The 25,320-nt window shown below is 47.7% G+C and overlaps 1 protein-coding gene across 3 annotated transcripts in view; it reads right to left on the bottom strand.

Moving 5' to 3' along the window:
• The window catches only part of PPFIBP2 (PPFIB scaffold protein 2), a 112,699-nt gene that overhangs the window by 43,575 nt on the left and 43,804 nt on the right, over positions 1–25,320 (bottom strand). The window contains exons 1-3 of one of the 3 annotated variants that reach the window (XM_016213962.2): positions 22,644–23,030; positions 9,969–10,061; positions 6,284–6,397 (exon numbers count right to left, since the gene is read on the bottom strand). In XM_016213962.2, the coding sequence (XP_016069448.2) occupies positions 6,284–6,397; positions 9,969–10,061; positions 22,644–22,691 (255 nt within the window). In that variant the 5' untranslated portion in view covers positions 22,692–23,030. Of the gene's footprint in view, positions 1–1,186; positions 1,548–6,283; positions 6,398–9,968; positions 10,062–22,643; positions 23,031–25,320 lie in introns of those variants that run through there. The other 2 variants (XM_016213961.2, XM_016213963.2) reach the window with 2 other exon arrangements.

Below are 25,320 nucleotides of genomic sequence, written 5' to 3'. Positions count from 1 at the left end.
TACTCTAGGGTGGGACCATTAATCATCCAGACTGACAGGCATTTAATCTCTCCCGCACCATCAGCTTCTATTTCTTAGGCTAGAAACATGATCAAATTTCTGACATTCAAAAGAACCTTCCTTTCCTCTCAACCTGGCCTTCCCCTTGGGCAACCACCACCAACTCCCATGAGCATTCACTAGTCAACTGCATGCTCTGTGTGTTGCGTGTATGAGTGACATCTGTTTCCTCCCCTCCCCGAGCTCTAGAAAGAATAATCTGCCCCTGCTGCCTCTTCCTCCTCATCTTCCTCAATAGTCTGCATGCCTGCAGGCCGCTTCTGCCTTCATCAGGTAGGACACACAAACAGTTCTGTTTCTGGGGACCGGTTTCCAAACTTGCAGCTGTAACTTACACTTCTCAGCTCTCAACCGACTCGCCCTTCCGCCACTCATCAGGGTAAGCTACTCCTTGCCACGCCTTCCTTCCTTTCAGTTTTTCTGACCTTTCTTTTCTCTTCTCCATCTCCTTTTCTGGCTTATTTTATTCCATCTATTCCTTAAGAGAACCAGTCTAGGGCCCCTAGCTCTCAACCCCAAGACTGAAGTTATCTCTCTCTGGATCCAGCCAGCTTGTCTGGAGAGCCAAGGCCAGGCTTGGCCCCTGCCCAGACCTGCAGGGGAAGGCCCTACAGGAATCTCTTGGAATCATGCAGCCACCATCATGTGTGGGGAGGGGGGGAGGGAGGGGGGGGGGAGGGAGGAGGGGGGAGGGAGGGGGGGAGGGAGGGAGGCAGGGGGCTGGAGATGAGCGGCACAGGTTTCACATGCAGCCCTGGCTTCTGCTCTCCCAATTGTTTCAATCGTTTCAACCTGTGTAAATGAGCAAGTGGGAGGGGTGAGGAAGGGGTGATATGGGAGGCGGGTATTTTATTTTCCTTACTATGAAGGACCATGAAACTGGGTAATGAAACTTTAGGAAAAACCAGTGAACAAAATTATCACTCACCCCTCTCGTTTCACCACTACCAGTAATTTCTTCCAGAAGGACAACTATGTCTCCTTTCTGGGAGATGAAAAAGAGCTGACATCTCAGAGCAAATCGTCACTTCCTGTTTCCAAAGCTCAGTTTCTGACTAGAGCTGATAAAAAGAACTTGCCTTTCAACTGATTCTCCCCTTCAAGGGCTACATCTTGAAGCAATTACCTCCATCTTTAAGTGTGGAACACGACCTGGGAGTTACTGACCAGTGACAGGACTGGAGCCAGGCTGGCAATCTGAAACCAGAATGAAAGAAGGGCCGTGGAAAGACATGAAAGGGAAAATGTGTCCTTTGCCCTTTGAAGTAAGAGGCCCAGGCCCTGCCCGGAAGCCTCTTGCATGAACAACACGGCAGAGAGGTGCTTGTCTTCGGCCTGAGTGTGAGTCCAGACTCAGTCCCCACTAATGAAACTGTCTCCCTGAACCTCAGCTTCCTGATCTGTAAAAAGAGGTAAGCACCTACTTCACACTGTGGTCTGGAGATCAAACACCAAATGAGAAACGAGAGGAAAGCTGTTATTTCTGCCTCATAATTTACCCAGGAGGATATTAGAAAATAACCGGCAAAACCCTGTTTTCTTCATTCGTGACTCCAGCATCTGCCTCCCCAGGCAGACCTATGCTCCCACAGGACCATAGCTCTGTTTAATATTCTTTTTGAGATGAAAATGCCCCCTTAAAGGTACTTTTGGGAAATCTGTCAGCAGGGCTGCTGAGGCTTTGTAGAGTTCACAAGTCTGGGCATTGTTCCCTCAGTTGCCTCGAGGGCAGGAAATGGGCCTGTATCTTAGGCTCCTTGTCCCCAGCTCAGTGTCTTGACTCACAGACCATCTGTGTTCAGTGTTAACAAAACTGGAATAACTGTACTATGGCTCTAAGAGGCGGGCAACGTCAAGACCATACTGTCATTCCCATTCTCTATTAAAAAAACACAGGTTCATTGACTTTCTCAAATTAAAAAGTGGTGAACCTGCAGAAAGTCGTGTCCACTGACTCCAAGCCCCCTAAATCTGTCACTCTCTACGCCTCTTCTAAAAGGCAGCCATAACAGTGAGGCTCCCTGATGCCTGGAGCTCTGGGTCAGGTAGAAGGATGGAAACAGAGCCTGGCGGCCTTCAAGGGTTCCCAAAAGCTGGGTTATGTCCTCACAAGGAGGTTTGCACCCTCTCTTCTCCTCCACTCGGCCTCCCTATCCTATCTTCTTTTTGGCACTGAATATCGTCTCTGCTGGACCTTAATGACATCATAGATGACCAGTCTCTGGAAAGTGCTGCATTTGGCTGCCTGCTCTGTACAAAACCTCTGGCCCAGTGAACAGTATCAGCTTCCTTCCTGAAATCATCCCCCTCTGGAGAAGGGTCCGTGGTGGGAGGTAGAGGAGCTTGCTGTGCAGGAACGTGGGTCCCAGAGAACCTATGGAGGTCACTTCAGGAAAAGCCACCAGGGACCTCAACTACATCAACAGGCCATGGGGAACCCTCCCTGTGACACAGAGATTATGTTGCCAGCGGAGCCAGTCATAAGGAGGAGGGCACTGGCCCACGCCTGTGTTCGTTCCCAGGGTGCTATTTTGGGCCCCAGGCTCACACAGCCCAGTGTGCAGCACTCAGAGGCGCAGCTAGACAAGGCTCAGCCCTGTGAGCTCTGTACCCGGACCATCTCAGACCTGTGAAAACTGATCCAGGCCGTGGCCCCTTGAAGACCCAACTGTATGTTTCCTGGGAAATGTTTCTTCCTAATGGGGAAGCTTCCCTGAAAAATCCAGTCATGCTCAGTGAGTCTGAGACTATATCTGAGTAGGTGCTTCCTAGGCAGTCCCAAGAGATACTGTAGCTGCTCCCTTCTTAACCTACATCAGGCTGCAGACAAGTAATAATTAGCTCTAAATTGTGTCCATAATCTATGAGTTGCCCATGTGGACTTGCCCCTGTGCTGATTCTGTTTGGTTCTGGTTTGCCCATCTAACCCTAAGGTCTTCATGTTCTCTCTTTCTGATTTCTGGGGACTGGATGTGTTAATGCATAAAAGAAAACAGATGGGAACTGGAGATCAGTACCTAGCAGGGGCTGGGCCAGGCCAGGCTGAGGGGTGCATGGCTCATGAGTTGGGTAGGGAGCTCCCTTCCTTCCTCTTGGGCTCCTAGAGGGAGGCTGGCTTTGGTCAGGAGAAGAGCTGTAGGAAGAGAGAGCTCAGTGGGATTTTGGAGCCCATGTAAGCACAGGGCTTGGGCTATGCTGGTTGGGTTTGGGTTTCCTGAGTCCCCCACGTGCTATTCCAGCCAGCAGAGGGGACAAAGTCTAGAGCAGAGGTTGCAGATTAGAGGTCTGTGGGCCTGGCTTGGCCTGATGGTATATATCATGTGGTTCAAACAGTATTTTTTTTCTTCCATTTAAATTAGTCATCAATGTTTTTAAAACAGAAAGGTATCTTTAAATCTGGATGTCCAGCTGCTTGTGAAAAATGGGAATATCTAGTAACACTGGGCCTACATGGGCAACCAGCTGGAATTGAGCAGCAGCTGCCTCCTTTAGACAACACACACTTAGTGTGCGGGACAGCCGGCCCAAGGGGAGCAGTGTCAGGGGGCAGTGCGAAGGCCACAGACTATAACAGTGAAAGAAACTGTTCAGAGCTCTGCAGGCCTTTGAGCAGGAGGCCAGGCTTGGCTCAGGGCAGGAATGGTTTCTGAGGACTGGCAGAAAGAGGCAATTGTTTGCCTCCATTCTCTGCCTCAAGGCCATGAGTCATTCTTGCTCCTATCACCAGAAGCCAAGGGCCCTGCAGTCCAGGATAACACAGTCAAATGAGGCAAGTCTCTGCCTGCCCCCAGTTCAGAAGACACATGTGCGTACTCCAAGCTACGAATGTCATCGCGTAAGTGCTGTGCTGCAAGAATTAAGTGTCTTTTCAGACAGCACCCAGCAGGATTCGGGAAAGCATCAACATGTACAGCAGAACTTTCAATTTGGGATCTGGAGCAAGGAACTCAAAAATCTCAAGCTCAGGTACCACCATGTCCAGCAAACACCTGAGGCTCATAGGCTCCTATGACGTGAACTCAGAATTGGTCAAGGAAGGAGTATTCCACATTCCTTTTATTTTAGCCTTGAAAGACTGAAAGCATGCAATGAAAGTTATGAGTGTGACATTATGGCTAAGTTCAGGAAGATCTTTAAATCCTAGAGGTGGCTAGTAAGAACTACCATATTCCAAAAGACACCAAGCCAGGACATCCACGTCACTGGCACATGCAAACCACATGCCTGCAACCAAACCCATAGCACACAAGAAAGAAGATTTAGAATGCACATGACATACAAAGTAACTGAGCTTCAGGCTTTTTCAAAAGTCTAAAATCCAGTCCATAGGACACAACAGACTCCCCAGGTGGTGCTGGGAACCAATGTGACTGCTTGGACAGAGACTCTGCCATAGAGAGGGAGTAGGGCAGCCCTGGAAGAGCAGCAAGGAGCAGAGGTCAGAGAACTCAGGAACCACAGTGCAGCCATTCTCTGACCTTCCGTGGCATGGTTACTAGCCAGGCACTGCCTTCCTGAAACGTCCACCTTCTGATAATTTTATGACAGGATGTCTTCCACATCCAAATTTTCTTTTTCTGTCTAGATTTGTTTTTACAACACTCCATCATCTTCCTCCCTCATCCCCACCCCAAAACCACACCTCATGCAGCCTGGAAAATACAATCCAGTGGGTTGTCCTCTGCACTCTTTGTAAAAATGCTTTTTTGCCATTTGAGATTTTTCTATCGGCCTATTTTCCTTCCTGGGTTTTCAAAAGAAAGATTCACAACTTAAAAATAAATGGAAAAAAATAGAATGACTCAACTTCTATTGCTCCTCAGATTTTCCAGGAGTAGGGCAAGCAAGAGAAATGGCACACAATTTAAATAGAAAGTCAAATGGAGCCAAGAATGTGGTAACTTATTAATGAGTAATGAAAAAATAACAAACCAGGAACAGCCGCTGAGCTGCTGGAAGTAGTTTTTATAAGTCCATTTGCATAAAAATACTGACTTTTTAAAAAACATTTTGCAAACACACTCAAACAAAGCTAAGAGACATCAGGGAGCTGAGAGATTTATCCTGAGACCAAAGGTCGGAGTCAAAGCCTCTTCTCATTACAGAACAAGTTTAATTTTATGCTGATCACAGCAATAAAAAACATGAGAGCTTTGGGGTAAAAATTAAAAGTGGTCATCTAAGCAAACCCACTCATTTGAAGGGACTGACTTTCATTCTTTAAATGGTTATCGAGCACCTTTTAAGTACCAGTGCTATCCCAGGAGCTACGAAGCCCACACCCATAAACTTCAGCCACGATTTATTTCTCAAAATAACTTAAAAAGCAAGAAGGATGCAAGTGAAGAAAACCTATTAATTAGATATATTAATAAACTTCATAAAATAAAATTTCTAATTAGCTTCTCAATAGATTCTGAAAAGACTTTTGATAAAAACTCAATATTCTTCCTAAGTTGTAGCTCATTATTTACAATAGGTTAAAACTGTTCAAGAGTAGAAAGAAGAGTCAGTCAACTATGATACTTCCACTTAAAAAATATCTATAAGTGATGATAAAGACAACTATACAGCAAAATTTTAAAATGGAAAAAAACTATGATGTGAAGCATACGAAAATCTGAGGACTATAAATTGTATCTGTGGTGTGAACAGGCTTTGCAAACTATACCTACACATAACCAGACGGACCAAAAGAAAATAAGAAGACATTTCAGAGATTTATTTGACTGGGAGGAGAACAGCTAATTATATTTTTCATTTTGGTGTGTATTAAATTATATTAAAATATTATGTGATACTTTTGTGGAAAAGAGTGAGATGGGGAAGAATGAGTGGAAAACGAACACAAAATAAGCTAACCGACTGACTTTCTAACACCTTAGATGCCACCTGCAGTCAAGCCGAGGTTGGTAATTTGAGGGTGACATTGGCAGCAGAGAGCTCCTTCACTGAGCCTGCCCAGGAGAAAGTGCAGCCTGGGAATCTGTCTAACCAGCCCAGCAGGTTCTCCGTGGCCTTGGCAGGCCAGCCACCCCCCCGCCCCCCTGCTCTGCAAGCTCAGTGTTCTGCTGGTTTCACCTGCTGAACCAACAGCACGCACTGAGCAGCCAGTGCTAGCTCCAAGGGTGGGAAAGTGGGAGCTGCAGCCCTGCCACCGAAAGGGGCTTGAACACATGCGGTCCAGCAGAGCCCAAGGACCTTCAGCCCCGTCCCCACTTACCTGTTGAAGCATCTCTTCAGCAGCATTGAGTTTCACCTGGTGCCCTTCCAGACACACCTCCAGGTCCCGAATCTTCTCTCCTTGGGCTTCCACTTGGTCTGTGAGGACACTCACCTGACAGGGAAATGAAGCAACGTTGGGGGAGCAGGGATGGCTCCCCACTGGAGCTGAGCCCTGAAGCCACACCACTGATCCTTACGTAGGAGAAACGGCTTTTCTGTTTGAGAGGTGGCAGGTGGGGGAAGTGTCCTGGATGGAGGAAACTCCAGTTGCTTTCTTACATGGCCAGAGAGTCTCGGCCACCGCCTCAGTAATGTTGGTGGCGTTTCCTGCTCTTGACAGGCACCCAGCACTCACGAGAGCTGCCTCCCGGCTGAAGCCCTGCTCTGCCCCTCTTCTAGAGCTCGCTCTGGCAGCCCCGACCTCCAGGCGCACAGGCTGGCTTCCAGGGCTCCTGCCACCTCACGTGGAAGAGCGTGGAAGAGGAGCCAAGCTGTGTGGAGACCAACCAATGACCTCACCCCTCAGAAGGGTGTGAGAACTGCTCACCTATCAGGCCAGGGTGCTGAAGCAATTAAGGAATGTGGGACGCAGAGGGCATGTATTAGCGCTGACAAAACTTGGCTCCAGAAAGGTTTTTGTGCTTCACAGGCCAAAACACGACTCAGTCATAAACATACACAACCACGTTGCACATACAGTGGAAGGGAAAAGTCGTCTTTCTGAAGAACACTGGGAATATTTATTGGAATTAATTTAGAAAAATAAGTTTTAATAGGTTCTTTAAATTATACCCTAAAATATATACTGATAGGATTTTTATAGCCTGCTCTATTAGCAAACTGCCCCAGGATCGTTTTCTTTTTTTCTCCCCTTACACAGGAACTGATCTAAATTAATGTGGCTACTTCAGGCTTTCCATTTTCCATTTTTATGTTCCTGAGTGTCTAATGAATTATTGAAACATATTCCTGGAGTTGACGCGCGGTATGCTAACGTTTCAATTATAATCCAAACAAACGGGCACCTTCTGCCAACCAGGCCCACCTAAAACATAAACCTTTGTGGGTTTTTGAATCTTTACTGCCCTGCACTATCAGCAGTCTCTCCTTTGCATCTACTAACTGTACTTTCAAAAGGGTAGGATTCCAGTAGGTGGCCTTTGATCTCTGGGCTCCAGAGTTTCTGCTTGGGAAGGATGTGTTATGGTTAATCTTACTGTGGGGATTAGCACCTATATGGTCTGCACCACAACCTGGGCCTTGGGGCCACGCACTGGTGGTACTCTGAGGAATAACGTGTGGTCTGTAGCATCCATAGCTTATAGCTGAGCCGCAAGTCACACTCCAGATACACAGGGCTGCAGGGTCCTGAGGAGCCTCAATACTCACTCTAAGCGTTACGAATGGAGAGGTGTAGAAAACTGGACAAGAGGTATAAAGATACTAGAATGTGGTCTTTACATAATAAAACAAATATTTTTGAGCTCCTCCATGCTATGCATAATTTTAGACACTGGAGGAGATACAGAAGTTAAAAAAGAAAAGCCTTGCCTTCAGAACATATATATGAAGATATAAAAGATTTTGGTTTTATTTGCTTTTAGCTAATTCTGGAAACAAAGTATTTTGTTCTGTGTGATTTCCCTTTTTCTTCTACAAGTAAACCCAGGAAAACTTTCTGGGCCAAGGGCTTTAATTAACTCAGTCTGGCTGAGCTGCGCTGGGTATTAAGCAAGAGGCCTTCCCATGCTGAGGACTTGTCTAACCGCCTCCTGGGGCCACTAGAAACAGTGGTGATCACGGGAGAGCAACTGTGAGTCTGTCCACAAGCTCCTGGCAGAACAGAGATCGCTAGGATCCACTTCTGACGTTTCTGATAAGCAAGTTTCTCATTTGTGTTAGAATTATTTAAATAAGGATTTTTCAAGAATTTGGAAGTTTCTAAAAAAAACCCATGAGCATCAAAGAGATGATCCAACAGAACTTCCTTATTAAAATGTAACCCTCCAAGCCATGAAGGCCTCTGGTTCAAAAGTTTGCAATTTCTTAGTGTTTGCTGCAAAATTCTAAATTGGATACTTTCATTAATCATCTCATTGGGATGGTGTTTCAAATTACACATTCCTCAAAACAGCTGTGCTCTAACTCACTCCATAACCTGGCCCCTGATGCCAGTCTGAAGGCATCTTTGCAGGTCACCAACACCAACGCTGGCCACATGGCCCTTCCTGTTCGTCCCACACATGGAGCACACCCCTACCTCACGTGTGTGCTGGACCCACCACTTCCTCGGCCTGGAATGTGCTTCTCCAGGCACCCAAGTGGCTCCCTCCCTAACTCCCTCCAAGTGTCCTCCTATCAGGGGAGGTCCTCCCTAACCACACAGTCCTTACACTGCTCTATTTTTCTCCATAATATTGATCACCGCCTGAAGCATTTTGTGTACAGGTTTGCTGTCGACACACACAGACACAGACACGCGCACACACACACACACACATGAATGGAAGCTCACGAACAGGGACTGATTAGCCTGTTTTCTTCACTGCTGCATCGCCAGCATCTACAACCAGTGTCCGCCAAGCTGTAAGCCCACAAATATTTTTTAATGAACAAAATCAGTGAAGTGAAGGAAAAAACCTATATAATTGTATAATTGTATAATTTGTATGAGCTTCATTATTTAAGATAGGGGTAGGATAAATGAAAAAAAAAGGCCAAAATGTTAAACTCTTTCTGATTTTCCAAAGTTTCTAAATAATCATTTATTATTCTCACATTCATAAAATGAAGTGAAATAAAAGAAATAAGGTAAAATAAAATAAAAATAAACGAACATACCACAGCCTCTTAAATCTCGTGCTAACTCCAGGGCTCCAGACTAAAGCCCACAGTCTGGAGAGGGCTCCACAACCCTGACCACTCCCTCCTCCATTCCACTACTTGTCTTGTCCAGCACCCTTCAAGCTTCTTAAAACGCTAGGATTGGGGTATTATTATTCCCTGACCCTGCCACGCCAGACCCTGATGCTGATCCATGCCCTTGAGAGCTAACATAGCAGAGAGCCCCTGCCACAGCAATAAATCTCCTGGAAGAAGGCTCCGCTTTCTGGCCTACCAGGGAATGCACGTTTTCAGAACTAAAAGTGCTCCTCTGACTGTCTTTCTCCATGAGAAGTTTTGGAGTTCCTCTTGTTGAAGCAAGAGAGCCATCGAAGGCTTATTACCTCATGTTACCATCTAGGGGATTTGGCCTCAAAGTTTGGGTCTAAATTCACCTCCAGATTATTTGGGCCTGATCCCATTAACATGCACCCTTAGGCCCAGATCACTCATGGCTGCTTCATTAGTGACATGAGGACACAGCTTATCATCCTTGCAAGATTCCTGGGCTCCCAGAAGACAAGGCCCCATTAACCCGCCTGGCCACAGAGCTTCCAGTGTAGAGAGGTGGGTGCTCGGTAATCCATGATAAATAAATGAATACATTCACAGCCCCCAAAGCCAAGGCCAGAGTTAAATTGTGCCCGCAGTTACTTTCTGCTTTGTTTCAGGAAAGTCTTTCTAAAAGCCATACGCTTTGGGCGCAAGATAAATCCAACAGAGAAAATCCCTGTACTTCTCTCCCACTTAGAGCAGCTGTAGAGTTGGAGGCAACAGGATTCCCACCAAAAAGAACTCACCTGTAATATGAGGGACTCCTTGTCTCCTTCTAGACGTGCCAAGCGTTCCTGGTATGTTTCATTACTAGCAGCACTGTGGTGATTTACCTGGGACTAAAGACAAGGGGAGGGGGAATGTATTTAAAAATTTGGAAAAACATCTTATTAACTTCCAAATGAAGTATGCAATATTTGTGGGCAGTTTCACTGATTATATGTGCAAAACCGCCCACCTAAACAGGAAACCGCAGGATTCCAAAACGACTACACGGAGAACCTGCTCAGATGCTGGTGATAGGTGTGCTTTGCAAGTTGGCAAAACCACCCCCCAGATGACCTCACCGTTGGCCAGGAAGGCCTCCGTGGAGCTCCAGACCCAGTGGTGCTCGACTTGACTGGATGTGTTGGGTCTGGTTTAGCTGGAGGCATAGCCTGCCAGAGGCACCAACAGCAATGTGGTTCTACTCTTTGAGGAGCCCAGGGAGCTGGCACTATTCACCAAGGAACTATGTGGGAATGACTCCCGCACAGATCTTGGTATCTCTTAACTCTCATGCCAGGGCTCTCCAGAGCCAAGGCACGCCTCACAGCATGGAGGTCTGTCCTGAACATCGCAGTGGGCATGGAGGATGCGGATGCCAACTGCAAGGCCCCGCATCTACTAGCACGTCCATTCCAGAGGTGGCCAATCCCCCCTGGATAAGGGCTCTGGCAGCCAGGCAGGCATGCACGCTGTGTTTCTACAGAGCTAGAGTTGAGAGTAGCAAGCATGATGAGACATCTTGAGAAGAACCCAAATAACCCAGAAGGACCCCAAAGGGACCTCAACACAGAGAAAAAACCACCGTAAATGGAAAGTAGCCAGAAACCATGGAAAACAGAGGAAAGGGAGAAGGTTAGAAATGGCAGAGGAGGCAGAATCTCATAAAATGCCCTGAACGGAGACAGGAGCTGCAGACACTTTCGGGGTGTGTCTGACCTGGGTGTGGTGGGGGAGGAGGAAGGTGGCTGCTAATGGAACAGAGCTGGCCCAGTGCCACCAAACACTCCCTTCCTCTGCGCTGAAAGGAAGGCTGAAACCAGAGGCCCACCAGAGGCCGTGCAGGGGCTTGACAGTCTGAAAAGTAGATCCTATTGCTAAATGGGGGAGTGACAATCATAATAATCTGGGCACTGCAGAGGAATCGATGATCCAATGTTCATGAGGAAGGTACCCTCTGCCCCAAGGGAAAGTCATGACTGTGCAAAAGAAGGAGGGCACAGCCCTAGCCAGTCTGGCTCAGGGGATAGTGTCAGGCCTCGGATTGAAGGGTCCCAGGTTCGATTCCAGCCTAGGGCACATACCTTGGTTGCAGGCTCGATCCCTGGCCCCAGTTGGGGCATGTGCAGGAGGCAAACAATTAACGTATCTCTCTCAGATCTCTCTCTCTCTCTCCCACTCTATCTGAAAAGCAATGGAGCCCGGCCGGGCGTGGCTCAGCAGTTGAGCGTCGACCTAGGATCCAGGCGATCGGGGTTCGATTCCCGGTCAGGGCACATGCCCGGGTTGCGGGCTGCAGTCTATCAATGACTCTCTCATCATTGATGTTTCTATCTCTCTCCTTCTCCTTTCCTCTCTCTGAAATCAATAAAGATATGTTTTAAAAAAATTTTTTTTAAAAAAAGAAAAGCAATGGAAAAAATATCCTTGGGTGAGGATTTGAAGAAAAAAAGAGAAGGGGGTCACAGAGGAACTCTGGCACAGGAGTTGGTTCCCTTCTCCTAAGCCCATTTCCCCACATTCCAACCTTCAGAAGGGGCTTTCCAATCCCCCTCCATTAAGAAAGGGCACCTCCTTCCTTCCCTTGCCCCACCCCTTCCCCAGTGAACTGCCTAGGTGAGGGCAGGTGGCAGAGCCAGGCCCAGCCCTAGAACAGTACACAGGGGCCAAGCATTCTGCATTTAAGCCAGGAGTCTCACTTGGGAGAGAAGCACTGGCAGTCTGTTGAAGATGCAGTGGGAGGGTGAGCCCAGGGGCCAGTTCCCAGGGTGGCTGTGCCAGGCACAGGCTAGACAGGGCCCAAAGCCACTGCCACACCACTGCCTTTTGCACCAGCCTCTCTGCAGTCTGCATCTTGTTCATTGTTACGGAAGCTCTTTCACACAGTAGACAAAGGGCCTTTACAATCACAAAGGGCTCCTTTGTGTTGATGGCAGTTTATTGTTGTTACATTAATTCATATTCCAGACCACACGTGGTCAAACTCTCTGACTAGTATTTAAGGATATAATTATAACCTACATTTTCTCAGAATCTTATAAGAAAAGAGAGGAAAATAATTATCAATAGCAGTTCAAATGCTCCTCTGTCAAGGAGCTCACATGATGGTGATGTTCAGGGGGTGGAGAGAACAGGAAAGGACCCAGGCACCCAAGTGAAGCTCTGCACGTCCAACCCCAGTGCCAAAGTCAGCGTGTGCATGGGGACACCCAGCACGGTAGCTGCCACTTCTCCAGCAGGACGTGAAGGGGAGAAGACCAAAGGGAGAATTCAGCAAGCCACCGCACCAGCTGTGCCTCAGTCCAAAGAAGCAGCAGGTTCTTCATCACGACAAAAGGTCAACCCATACACTCACCCACGGAGGCAGTTATTTTCATTAGTTTTAAAACAATAGGAGAGTAAGAAAGTTGACGTTGGTCGTAAGTTCAGTTAATACACAAAGTACATGCCGTAGGGTCTATAACACACGCTAGACTAGAAGTAGATCCAAAATCTGGATCCGCCCCAGCAGTCAGTGGATTATGGGAAGCATGATGAATAGATAGATGCGCAGATCAGTAAAGTCAAAGGGACTGCCTGGGAGAAGCACAACTATTCCTGAGGAAGGGAGAAACTCCTCTTGTTTTCACAGAGATTGTGTGCAATGGGTGCAACAATATCCATGATGATATCCTCACAGTAAACCGAGCCCAGGACAACTCACTGCTTTCCTGTGGCACCCTCTAAATAGGTTAATGGATGACATGGGCCAAAGGCCAAAGCAATTCTACGGAGACCAGTACCACGTGGTCCAGGCACAGAGCAATAAACACCACCGCAGGCATTTAGGTAGTGCTCACAGGTGCAGGAACTGTGGAGAGCACCTGACATACACTAACTCATTTACTCCTTTCCACAACCTCAGGAGGTGAGTGCCGCTTTTATTCCCATTTTACAGATAAAGGAACTGAGGCACAATGTATGAAGAAGGCACAAATGGATAATTTGCCCAAGTTACAATGTATTAAATTGGTACACTTTCTATTGTTATCACTTAATTGAGGAGCAGACCAAGTATAAATTTTGTTGTATATATCAGGATTGAATGAGAATTTACTTCAAACAAGGTTTGAAAATTCTGTCTGACCCTAAATGTCCATTAATGGAGAAGTGGCTAACTAAACTGTGGTTTATTCATATTATAGACAATTTGCAGCATATTAAAACATGAGGTAAGGCCCTGGCCGGGTAGCACAGTTGGTCAGAGCATCATCCTAATACACCAAGGTTGTAGGTTCGCTCCCCAGTCAGGGCACATACAAGAAGCAACCAATTAATGCATAAGTAAATGGAACAATAAATAGATGTTTCTTCTTTTTCTCTTTCTCTCTCAAATAAATAAATAAATAAATTTTTAAAAAGCCAACAAAACATGAGGTAGATATGTATGGACCATTATAAAAATGTAAGACATATTAGTGAAAATAGCAAGATGCACAGGCTCATACAGTGTGGTACTAGAAAATAACACTATCCAACTCCATAGGTATTGATACCTATATGAAAATAAGTAGGTCAAGTGTCTGGAAGGATACAGAACAACCCTTAACAGTGCTCTCCTCTGGGGAAGTGTCTGTGGGACAAAAAACTGCAGATGGGAGGTTTGATCAAGATGGACTTTTACCTTAACCATAATATTTGAGTTTCTTAGGAAAATATGTTTATTTTCTTGAGTAATTAAAATACATTTTAAAATCTAGAAGCACTGTTTGAGTATCTAGGATAGTGGTTCCTGGTACTTTATTCCTCCGACAGCCTTGAGGGGCGCCTCCTCTCCCAGCAGCCACTCTGGACCAGATGTGGCTCACGGCAGGAAGGACAGTGATGCTCATGGCAGCAAGGTCCCTCCCTCACCCCAAATCACTGTTCTGGAGTAACAGGGCATCTTCCTCTCATACAGTCTACCAAGATCACTGCTGTTCTCTAGCAGGCTTTGAAAGGTATTAGACAGCAGTGAAATGGAGAGAATGTCCCAGACAGAAGTGGCATTTAGTGAAGTACAGAGCCATGTTTTCACAATCCAGATAAGACTGACAGCTTAACAAAACTGCCATCTCCTAGCAGAGCACAGACCAGAATAAAATGCCACCTCCACTTGAAGAAGAAACTGGAAAGCATCTAAGAACAGGGCCAAGAAGATTATTTTAGAATCATCTTGTTGAATGCTAACATCCATCAGCCGAAAGTGAGGATCTGAGCCGAGGTGCATAAATGTATATGCTCTTTGTTTCAGTAGTTGGGCAACAAGTTCAATCATTTCCTGCTGTCATTCTTAGATTGCGAAATGGATGTATCATCAAGGCATCAAGGTCACGTGGCTGTGTAAATACCATTCCAATTATGCAGACATGTGTTTAAAAAGACAGAGTTGGGACACAGCTCTGTTTTGCCCTACTTTAAGAACTTGCTTTGTCAGGGTACACCTGCTCCCTGAGTCTAACCGTGGAACTGCGGTAGAATGCTTGGATCAGTACCGAGGCCATATATCTGGGTCCCTGAGTGATTCCAGGTTCGGGAGTCTCTGAAAAGTCTTGTCAGTATTCTCTACAAGGTAAATCAGTGACAGAGTGGTTGCCCAGCTCTCCATGCATGAAGTCAGATTGAGAGAACCATGCTGGCTATCCATGGAGGAGAGAAAATCAAATTGAATTCTGAAAGATGCTACACACTGAATTTCCATTCCTCCCCACTCTGAGATGGCAAGTGTATTTAAAAGAGAATTTCTACCCTGTTCTGTCCTATTGAGGATGCTCATTCCATTGATGAATATAAATAAGAAAAAGATCATTTTTACTCAACCAATGATGGTAACCCCTAGGTAGACTTGTCCAATAGACAACTAATGTACTGAACTGTGTTACTCATCTATTTGATCAAATTTTCCCCTCTTCTGTTTTGATGGTTATTTCTACAAATATGACAGAGGGAAAATAAATCTTCCTATAAAAACTTCCCAGTCAGAGCTTCTGATTCTATGATCCAGTTACCTATAGATAGTGTGAGGGACCAAGAAATATGTGAAATTGCAACAACAGACTGACATTTCCATGTCCTCTTGTATCTTGACTGAAGAATGCCACAGTGCAACATGCTTCCTCCCTTGTATCACAGAATGGAATCAGGACAGGGAGTTCTTTTTATATGTATACTGTCAATAAGTCAGAAACTTTAGGCAACATTATTGAAGCTAAACCACCCCTGCTTCTATCAAAGCTTTGCTCTCAAGAGTCTCAGTAAAATCTTGAATCCAAGGAATCCAGCCTCTAAAACCCAGATCTTTTGGAGGCAAATATAAAACATAGACCAGAATTGTCAGATCAAGGTCTTTCCCAGGCCTTAATGGTGATATTGCTGAGAGTCCTCAGGAACAGAGACAACACAGGGCCTTGACACTTACAGATTATGGATCTGTTCCTAAAAGACCCAGAATGCTATCATGCTGGGGATAGTAAGTTCCTCATGTACCAAGAGCTGGATGCTAGCAGACTCAAGAAATAAAGTATGTTTCCATATCTTGGGAAACAATGCATTTTAACTAGAGATGAGATTATTAGAGGATATCTAAGCCCTCCTCCCCTAAAGAAACCTTATCATCAATTGCAGAGAGGCTCAAACTAGTCTATTTCCCCTTTGCTAAAGAAAAGGAATAGAGAAGACCAATATAGACAGAATTCTTCTGAACTCTTCTTTAATAAAATCTATTGCCTGTCTGCCCAGAATAGGCTGGGGTCATCACCTTGACTGTGACCACATGGCAGAAGTAAGGGCTGTCATCTTTTATCGCTAAGCCTCACCTCCCAGTCACCTGATCCAAGCCTGGCTGGCTGGAATCTTCCCTCTGACTTTTTAAACATGGGAACAGAACATGGTAGTGGGTGGTGCTAGAAGGTTCTGAGGTTGTCGGTGACCATGTCCCCTTCCATGTGGAGGAAGCTGGTTTGCAGGCGGAGTCAACTATGAAGCCAACATGCACAGAAACAAATGAAAGCCAAGAAAAAATAGAGGCCGGTGGCATTCTTATGCCCAGTTCATGCTGTCTAAAGGCAGAGGTACACCCCCGCCCTTCCTGTTAGTCCCTCCTTGGTCTGTACTGGTTCAAACAGAGCTTCTGTTACTTGCAACCAAAAGTCCAGGCTAACACATTTATATTAAAGGGAGATTACACTGATCAATCAACTGACTGAAATCTACTCTTTGGAAACAGACTTACAAGAAAGAATTCCTACTATTGGGATATAGAACTAAATTACAAAGGAACTCTGCCAACTGTTGCTTGATTTGCTTGAATTGGCAATTTTGAAGATGCTGCTGCCAGTTCTGAGTCGACCAGGATTATCATCAAGGGTCAGTGGGAATCTACTTTGTGGCACAGGGTGTGTCTGTGTGGGATGTACTGGGACAAAAAAGGCACCCAGTCTCCTTTGTGTGTGGAATGACGGCTTCCTATCCACCACTGGTGGCCTCCATTCTTATTTCCCATGTAGAACAAGACAGGTAAATGACAGGGTAAAGACAGGGAATGATACAAGATGCTACAGGACCTTGGGTATCAACTGGGGGAAGGGGTGGGGTTAAACCTTCTCTGCAGAACAAGGGCAGCAAGAAATGGCTCTAACCTTGCGTAATCTCAGGTAGGTCACCTCATCTCAGACGTCCCACCCTTTAAATAGAGAAAAGTATACCTCAGAGAGTGACACAGAGGATCCCTTAGGCTTTTATACACAAAACACGTGGGAATGGAAGTACAGAGTGCTCTTTATAGCAGGAGGCTCTAATATTTCCTCTGTGTAATACAAACAGTTTCTGAATGATTGTGGAAATACAGAAATCATTTAAATGGCTTTGTTTGAGCCAAAAGACCAAAGTAGAGTTAGAAGCAGTTCATCCCTTGTGCTGACAGTTTTAATTAACTCTTTTTGTGCAAGAGAACAAAACAAAGCAATGTTTCTGATCAGGACACCTATGAAGTATCTGTAAAGACCTGTAACAAAAACCTAAGGGAACAAGAAGCAAAATACTTTCCGGCTGGAAAACTCAAAATGTGGCCTAAGTGAGACACAGCACCACTGCGGGCTAAGAGACTGGAATTGTGCCCGGGGCGCACACAGCTGAGGACGTGCTCACTTTCCCATTTTGTCCCTGAAAAGATGCCTGTGTTTTGAGTCATACCTACATGGCCACAACTTTTCCCTCTTTATAAGAATTTTACGACATACTATAAGTACTGCGTGCTACGTGCATATTTATAACGAGCACATTGAGAATATCAATAGCTAGTAATGAACAATCATAAAATGTGAATTATTCTTTGTTACAATCCAGAAGTCATGTCAAATTTAGGTTAAGCACGAGCTTTCCAGCCGAATTACCACGGGCAGCCTCCGCAGAGCCATCACCCTCTGCCCTGCGTGGCTGGTCGGATTCCATGATGCTAGCTGGCCCCCGCCTGGCCGCTCCACTGTAGCTTGGCCAAGGGAGAGCCATGTGAGATCTCTGCAGAGCTCTGATGGGACGTGTGCTTGATGCCATGGCTGCGGGCCATGCAGGATCCCCAGCAGCATGACTCTGTCCCAGCCTGCCCGGCCTCTGCCAGGAGAGCACCCCCTCCACAAATGCTCTGGTACACTCTCAGGGACACTGGGCGAGGGCAATCCTGCAGCATTCCCTGACTGGCACGGCCCAGGAGGCCTGTTATCAGCATTGTACTTGGCTGAACATGGGGAAAGAGCTGGTTCAAGAACGGTCAAGTGGGGCAGACAAGGGGTCACATAAGGGTGCCATTTGGTTTGCAAGCACAGAGTGTGGGAAAATCCTAAGGCAGTCAGCTCCCCAGTGTGACAGCTCTAACCACTGTGTATCGTTATTCAAAGCCATAGCTGCTTCTCAGTGCTCCTGCCTTGGGGTCCTCAGAAATACACCTGTCCCGCCTGGCCAGTGTTGCTCAGTTGGTTGAGTGTTGTCCCATGCACCAAGAGGTCGCCAGTTCAATTCCCAGTCAGAGCACATACCCAGTTTCGGGCTCCCTTCCCAGCAGGGAGTGTGCAGGAAGCAGCCAATTGATGTTTTTCTCTCTCTCTCCCTTTCCCTTCTTCTCTCTCTAAAATAAATTAAAAACTTATTTAAAAAAAAAAAAAAAAGAAAGAAAGAAAATAAATTTTAAAAAACTTCTCTGCCCAGAACAAAGGTTAGGTTCAAAGCTCTAGAGTAACCATAGTAACCATAGGCTGACTGCTGTGGTCAAGTTCATCATCACCTCAGTTAACACTCATGAAGGACCTTCTAAGCACTCTGCATAAATTAAATTATTTATCCATATTTTAAAGTCAAGGAAATTAAATCCCAGGGAGGTTAAATCAATTGTTCAAGGTCACACAGAGCTGAGATGTGAACTCCAGGAGTTCGATCCAGGATTTGTGCTCTTAGCTGGTAGGGAGCAGCTTTCACAGAAGCTGCCACCTGCTCCTCCAGCTTTCACAGCAGTCTGACTTGAGTACAAGGCAAAGCAATGTCCAGTATGCCTGGGTGTCTATCTGTCCTTGCAGCTCTTCTGCCCCAAATGGCCGGACTACTGGCTCAACCAGTTGAGCACCAGATGATACAGTAGTCTCACAGTAGCAGCTTGTGTTCATTCCACATTCTATTGCAGGACCCAAGTCAACTGGATGGGGATCCACGGTGATTCCACTTTCTTTGTGACTTTGGGTTGGAATTTGGCTTAAGCACTGAGAGTGCTAGAAGCCAGTAATAGTGTGAAGATGCTGATAGTGCTGTGATTTCTATCCCTTGAAAATGAACCCTGCTTGGAGCTACTTTTAGGCTCTTTCATGACTATGGAGGTTGGAGTCACTCATTTCAAAACAGGCCAGGTATAAGCTGTGGGTGAATCAGTCAGAAATCAAACAGCTGAGGGGTGGCAGGGGATTATGTTGTTCCTGGGCTCTGTCTGTTGGGGAAGGGGCTGGAGGACCAGCTCTGGTCAGCTTGCACTCAGCGGTCACAGCCAAGTTGGCCAGAGCCAGCAGCCACTGGGGCCTCTGGTTACTCACAGTGGGCAGCTCGCAGCTGCCTCTTCTAGGACCTTAGTATGCTCTGGTTTGAGACCTTGACCTGGAATGTGAAAAGGGACCAAGAACTGAAGGAATGAATGGCCTAAGATGCACAGCTAGGAGAGAACCAAACTGGTCCCATCTGTTCCTCTTTCGATTTCCCCACCTGGTAATGGGCAACAGCAGTTAACTTTTACTGAGTGTTTCCTATGTTCAGGGCACTATGCCAGACATTTTACATATAGTATCTTACTTGAGGCTCACAAAACCTGTATGTGGCAGGCACTTATCTTCCTTAAGATCACATAGCTGATGAGGGTAGCAAAACCAAGATTCCTCCAGGCCTTTCTAAAACCACATATTCTTTAATAGCACACAGTATCCACTCCCCACTCCAAGGCCACTGAATAATGTTTCTTTTCTGAGCAAATGCCTCCCCTCTAGGCTCTGTGCCTCCCTGACCACAGGCATCTCCTTCACTGACTCAAATTCAAAGACTTTGTCTTGCTCCGAGGCACTGCCTTCCTGGGCTGGTCAAAGGGCAAGGGCTCCTAGACTGCCCACCAGGTCACACCTCATCCAGGCACCTCTTCTTCTAGAACCACCACCTCTGCATGGGAAAGTGAAGGAGCCAGTGTTCCCACCTTCAAAACTCTGCGCTAAGAGAAACCTGCTCTCCAAGCCACCTTGCTTGGGGAAGGGTGGGGGAGCTGGGCAGACAGGAAGTACTGGAGACCCGCCCTCCTGGAGGAGTCCACTACAGGGGTGAGGTCAGCGAGGCACGGATGGAAAGGGCCTTGATGGAGTCAGATGAAGTGGGTGGGAATCAGAGAAGGAGGGCACTGGGCATAAGCTCAGAAAAGGGAGGGAGTATACCTGGGAGCCCAGCAGAGTAGATATAAATGATGGAACTAAAAAGGTAAGTTGAGGCTGGGTTGTAAAAGGTCTCAAAGGCCAACCCAACAGAGGAGCCTGGGTTTTCTCTTCCAGACTGGGGGCAAGTGTTGGGAGCTTATGATCAAGGCCATGGGATGAAAAGGGTATTTTAAAAAGAAGGATCTGGCAATAGGGTTTAGGATAGAGAAAAGGAAAGATACTCTGGTTATACTGCCTATGATATATCCAATACTCCTTGCTTTGCTTTTTTGAATGCTCCTTAAAATTCTATTTAAGTAGAAGAAAAATAACTGTTTTGCTATGAGTCACCTGGTGGTGGGGGTGGGATGGGGTGAAGTCTCCTCACCTAGAGCTTCCCTCAGCAGACTTTCAACTGCCCTCAGGAGCCAGAGCTCACAGCCTGGTCTCAGGACAGCAAGGGCCTTCTTACATGATGTCACATTCAAATAAGTTCCTCCACAGACAGAAGGTCTCCTCAAGGTGCAGCATTATCTCTGCCCCAGTGGCTGGGACAGGGCACCAGCATCCCAGGCACAACATGGCTGGATACCTCCTGGGTAAAAAGCCTCACTTTGGATATAGGAAAAGAAAGACTATGCAATGGGACGTATCCTTCTTTATCTATCACCCTACCCCAACCCCACCCAGTATCTCCCTAATGAGGCGTTTTAAATGTGTAAGATGATGGATGCAAACCTTTGCCAGAATGTCTGGTGTCTTCAGCATGCTCTCTGCTCACTGCGATGCCCCCATCCCAGAGCTGAGCAGGGACTGAGCACAGACAGGATTTCTGCTGGGTTCTAAACCCATAATTTTTTACATATTTGGCAGAAGAGATGAGGAAAGAGAATTGGACTGGGAGAGAGAGAGAACAGGGTTCAAGGTCAGGCTGCACCACCACTCAAAGCTACAACACTAATAGCCATGAGGTTTTTGGCCTCTCCTGGGCTTGGTTAAATGAGGGGTTTGACTAGTTGATAACGACGAGCCCTTGAGCTCTCTAATTTTGCTCAGCTGCCTCGCTTTTTGCAGCACCGCTTACCATACACCACATCACAGCTAGAGCCATTTTCCTAAAATACAAACTGGATCCCCCAGTGTATCCCATGCCACTTCTCTGCTGTGAGTCCCATTATACAAACCACCCAGCCGCAGCCCTCACTGTGGCCTTGGCTGTCCCGTGCGATCTGGCATTCGCCTGCCTCTCCCCACGGTCACTGATCTGGCTTCCTCTCACCCCTGAAACTCGCCCCACTCCCTCCTGCCTTCTGACTTTTGCTCAAACTATCCCCTTTTCATGGAATGTTCTTCCTCCTGTTTTTCACCTGACTCACTCCCGCTTCTCTTTCGGATGGATTTCGGTGAAGTGTTACTTCCTTAAAGAGGACTCCCTGAGGCTCCTGCTCCACCTTCAGTAGCCCTCCTGGGCCTCTGCTCCTCCTCACTGCATTTATCAAGTAATTTGGGGTCTGTTTACTGGGACTGCTTAATCTCCATCTCCCGCACTAAAGGAGATCTACCAGGGCAGACTGTTCTGCTTTGCTCACCACTGGACTCCCAGTACCCGGACCTCAAATATTTGCTAATGCGCGATGTGGAGGGTGCACGCAAAAGCCAACAGGCACAGTGCTGGGTGTTTGGGTCGGGGCCTCTGAGCTGGGTACTTCCTGTCCCTTCTGCTTCTCCCCGGTTACAAGGTCAGATCTCTTATCTGTCAGCTGCTTCTGCCCTTCCTGCCTCTGCAAACATTCAGCCTTGGTGTGAAAATAAATGGATACCCCTCTTAGCCAATTTTAAGAGGGTCACAAAGGAGGAAAAGAGCCTGAGTTCTGGGAGTGCAGATGCTACTCCAGCGCCCAACATCCATTCATTCCTCGCTCACACAGCATGCTCACACGAACTCATCCCCTTGAGAAAGGGCAAGAACAACTTGCAACCCAAACCCTGGAGCTTCAGAGCATTCAGAAGAGAACTCCCGAGAAGAGAAAGCCTGCCTCCGGAAACGCAGACGCTCTTTCCACTGACAGCTCACTCCTCTCCGCACTGGATAACATCAGAGCTGAGAATGAGCTCCACAACTTCCAAGTTCAGTGCATTTCAAAGGGAGCAGCTCCCAGTCAGTGTCCTCAAACCCCAAAGCAGCTGTGGACACCTTTTTCTGGGCACGGTGTTTAGAGTCTCGAACTGTTTAAGTGCCAAAGTTACAGCAGCTAACTTTCCTCACTCCATTCGGCCTTTCGGGACAGAGGCTCGTTCACCAGAATGTCAGAGGAGGAACAAAGACAGCTGGCTGTTTCTCCCTGGTGTCTATAATTAGATTCTCATGAAGAACTTGGCCACACAGGGCTTTGCAGGATAAATACCTCCCCCCTCAGCACACATACCCCCCCCTCCAAAAGGCCTCTCCCCTCACTCATCTCCAGGGAGACCCAGACAAAGCAGTCATTCACTTACCCTCTTCAGCCACGCAAAATGCTTGTAAACATCAATGTCCCCATCCATGCTGGGCACCCATGTCCGCAGTTAGACTCCTTGGATGAAAAACCCTTTTCCTGGCCAGGGACCAAGTTCTCTCCTCCTGCTTGTCTCTGCCCCTCCCCCTCAGGAACGTCAAGCTGTGTTCAAGTTTCCCCACTTCCCTGGCCTGTGTCCTCCAGCCTTTGCCTAAACAGCTTCAGATACGCAAGGGCTCGGCCCAGGCTCCAGTATCCTCCCCCACCGCCCCCACAGACGCACGCGGGCACCGCGCGGAGATGCAGAGCCAGCGGGAGCGCAAACCTAACACAAAGGTAGGGGCAAAAGACAGACTTGGACAGGAGTTGTAAACACGCACACACACACACACACGCACACGCACATGCAGGAACATTCTTTTGGTGATAATACCAGAGCCTGCCAGAGGGAAACAGTCCTGAAGAAAATTCCTCGTCTGGCTTCCCCTTTCTGGAGTGGCTGGAACTCATTACGCAGAGACCCTGATTTCCTGTCTCTGCTGCTCTCTGCATTTACCCACAGGCTCCCAGCTGCTCTCGGTTTATTTGGGGCCGGGGAGAAGACTATAAATAAGTGCCTCTCTTGGAGGAGCTGCTGGTTCCCACACACAGCCTGACCCCCACCCCGAAGCCCAGGCCTACCCCTGGTCCTGGCTGTGCCCTGGGGAAAACCTGTTGCTTCCAAAAAAGCACAGATTCAGAACCAGCTCCGGTCTGGATTCCTGGCCCTGCTGGGTGTCTGCTGTCCTTGGCGCTTGTGGCACTAGCCACCAGAGACCAACTGCTGCAACCTCAGAGCCCTTTGACACTTGGGGGAGTCTGGCTCCAGGCTGCTGCCAGCCACTGCGGGCGGGGCTCCTGGGGGCCGAATTCTGAACCAGGCTGGGGGTGGGGAGCATTGGTACAGCTTCTGTCAAGTCCCAGGCCTGCTTCACTGGTTGTCCACTGCTCCAGACTCGCTGTCTCACAAACCAGGGAGGGAGGGAGGGTGAGGCCGATGCATGTGGGTCCAGGAGACAGGGCTCTGGGTAGGAGCCTTGGGAAGGCAGTCACTGGCAGACAGGGAGCTTCGTCTGTTTTCCTATGAGCAGGTCACATGCTGGCTTTCCAGGGGCCTCTCCACCTCACACTGCTGTCTCCTTTGAGAGCTCCCCTCAAACAGCCTTCCTCCCTTACCCAGCCTGTGACATGCACCCTTTGCCTATGACTGATTACAAAAGCGATCTTTGATGTGGCTGTAGTGGGAACTGTGGTTACATGAAAGGGCTCTGAGCTCTGCTGCGTAAATGACTTGCAGACAGACATCTTGTGACTGCAGGGGCCCTCTGGTGCCCTCCGGAGTCACCAGAAACTCCCAGCCGGAAGAGAAGGCTCGCCTGGATGTCGGCATGTCCTCACCGGGCACCAACATTCACCAGGGCCCAGAAGCAGGGCCCCAAGGACGAAGCAGAAACGTGTCCTACAGCCCGATCCCCGCAGGCTGGCTCAGCCACGGATCGCAGGGCAGGGCGGCAGGAGGAGCGCTCTGGCCAGCAGCTGGCGCGAGGGAGGAGTACATTCCTGAAGACACACCCGGACCCGAGGCCAGAAGGGAAAAGCAGGCTCTGCTGCCCATGCACTGGGCTCTCCACCCTTCTCCCCTCTGGCCCAGCTCCAGAGCGAGGCCTGGGCCCCACCTGGGCAGGTTCCCTGCCCAGACTGTGATAAGACGTGTTAACGAGAAACATCTCGGAGGTTGCAGGGGTAGGCAGGCCCTCTTACTTTTTTCTGTCTAAAAGCCTAAGAAAGTCAAGTGAAGACTTCACACATTTGCCCAGCGTCCAAGGCAAATGAAACTGACTCCCTGCCCTGGGAAAATAAGGGATTACCACATGGTATGTGGTACAGGTGCTTCTGGGGCTCCAGGGAGGAAGAGGCCTGGGAGCTGATTTGGAGGCTAGATGGAGAGGCAGGGCACAGCCCCAGCCCCTGCCCCCCTTAGAGGGAGGCCTGGTGTTCCTCTTAGGTCCCGTGTGAGCAAAGAGATGAACCATGGCAACAAGTCCCACCTGCCGATGGAGAGCTGGCTCAGGAGGCAGCCCCTCCTCTTGCTTCTGGCTGAGCATCCCCATCCTCTCCATCACCTCCCTGCTGTACCGAACCACAGCTGACAGTTTATACATCTGTCCTCTTTACCAGCCGGGACGACACGTGTCCGAGCCCTGATTCGTGCTCTGACTTCCATGCCGGCACAATTCTTGCCACACAGTAAAAACTGTCATGTTTTCTGAATGAAATAATGAAGCTCGAATGGTCAGACTAGCAAGATAAGACTCAAGTTCTACTTGGAGAAAATAAGTCTTGAAGGTCTGTTGTCCCAGAGTAAAGATGCTTGACTCCAAGAGGAAAGGACAGGGCCAGTTTCGTCTATTAGCTCAACTCATGTGTGATGAACTGGTTGTGCGGAGGAGAGAGGGAAAGGCGAGGAGGGAGGGAAGGAAATAGGGAGGGAGAGAGGGAGGAATCCAGACAAGTCAGAGCTGAATTCTTGACATATTTTTATGGTGTCCTCAACTAGCAATTCTTACCTCAGATCCCCCCCTTTTTTAAGCACCAAAGTACATTTTATTTCTTTGTAATTCAACTCAAAAACCCACAAA

The sequence above is a fragment of the Miniopterus natalensis genome, chromosome 11 (genome assembly GCF_054644295.1).
Source record: "Miniopterus natalensis isolate mMinNat1 chromosome 11, mMinNat1.hap1, whole genome shotgun sequence".
NCBI classification, from domain to species: domain Eukaryota; kingdom Metazoa; phylum Chordata; class Mammalia; order Chiroptera; family Miniopteridae; genus Miniopterus; species Miniopterus natalensis.
The sequence above is the reverse complement of the archived record's forward strand: the minus strand, read 5'-3'. Positions and strand labels throughout refer to the sequence as shown.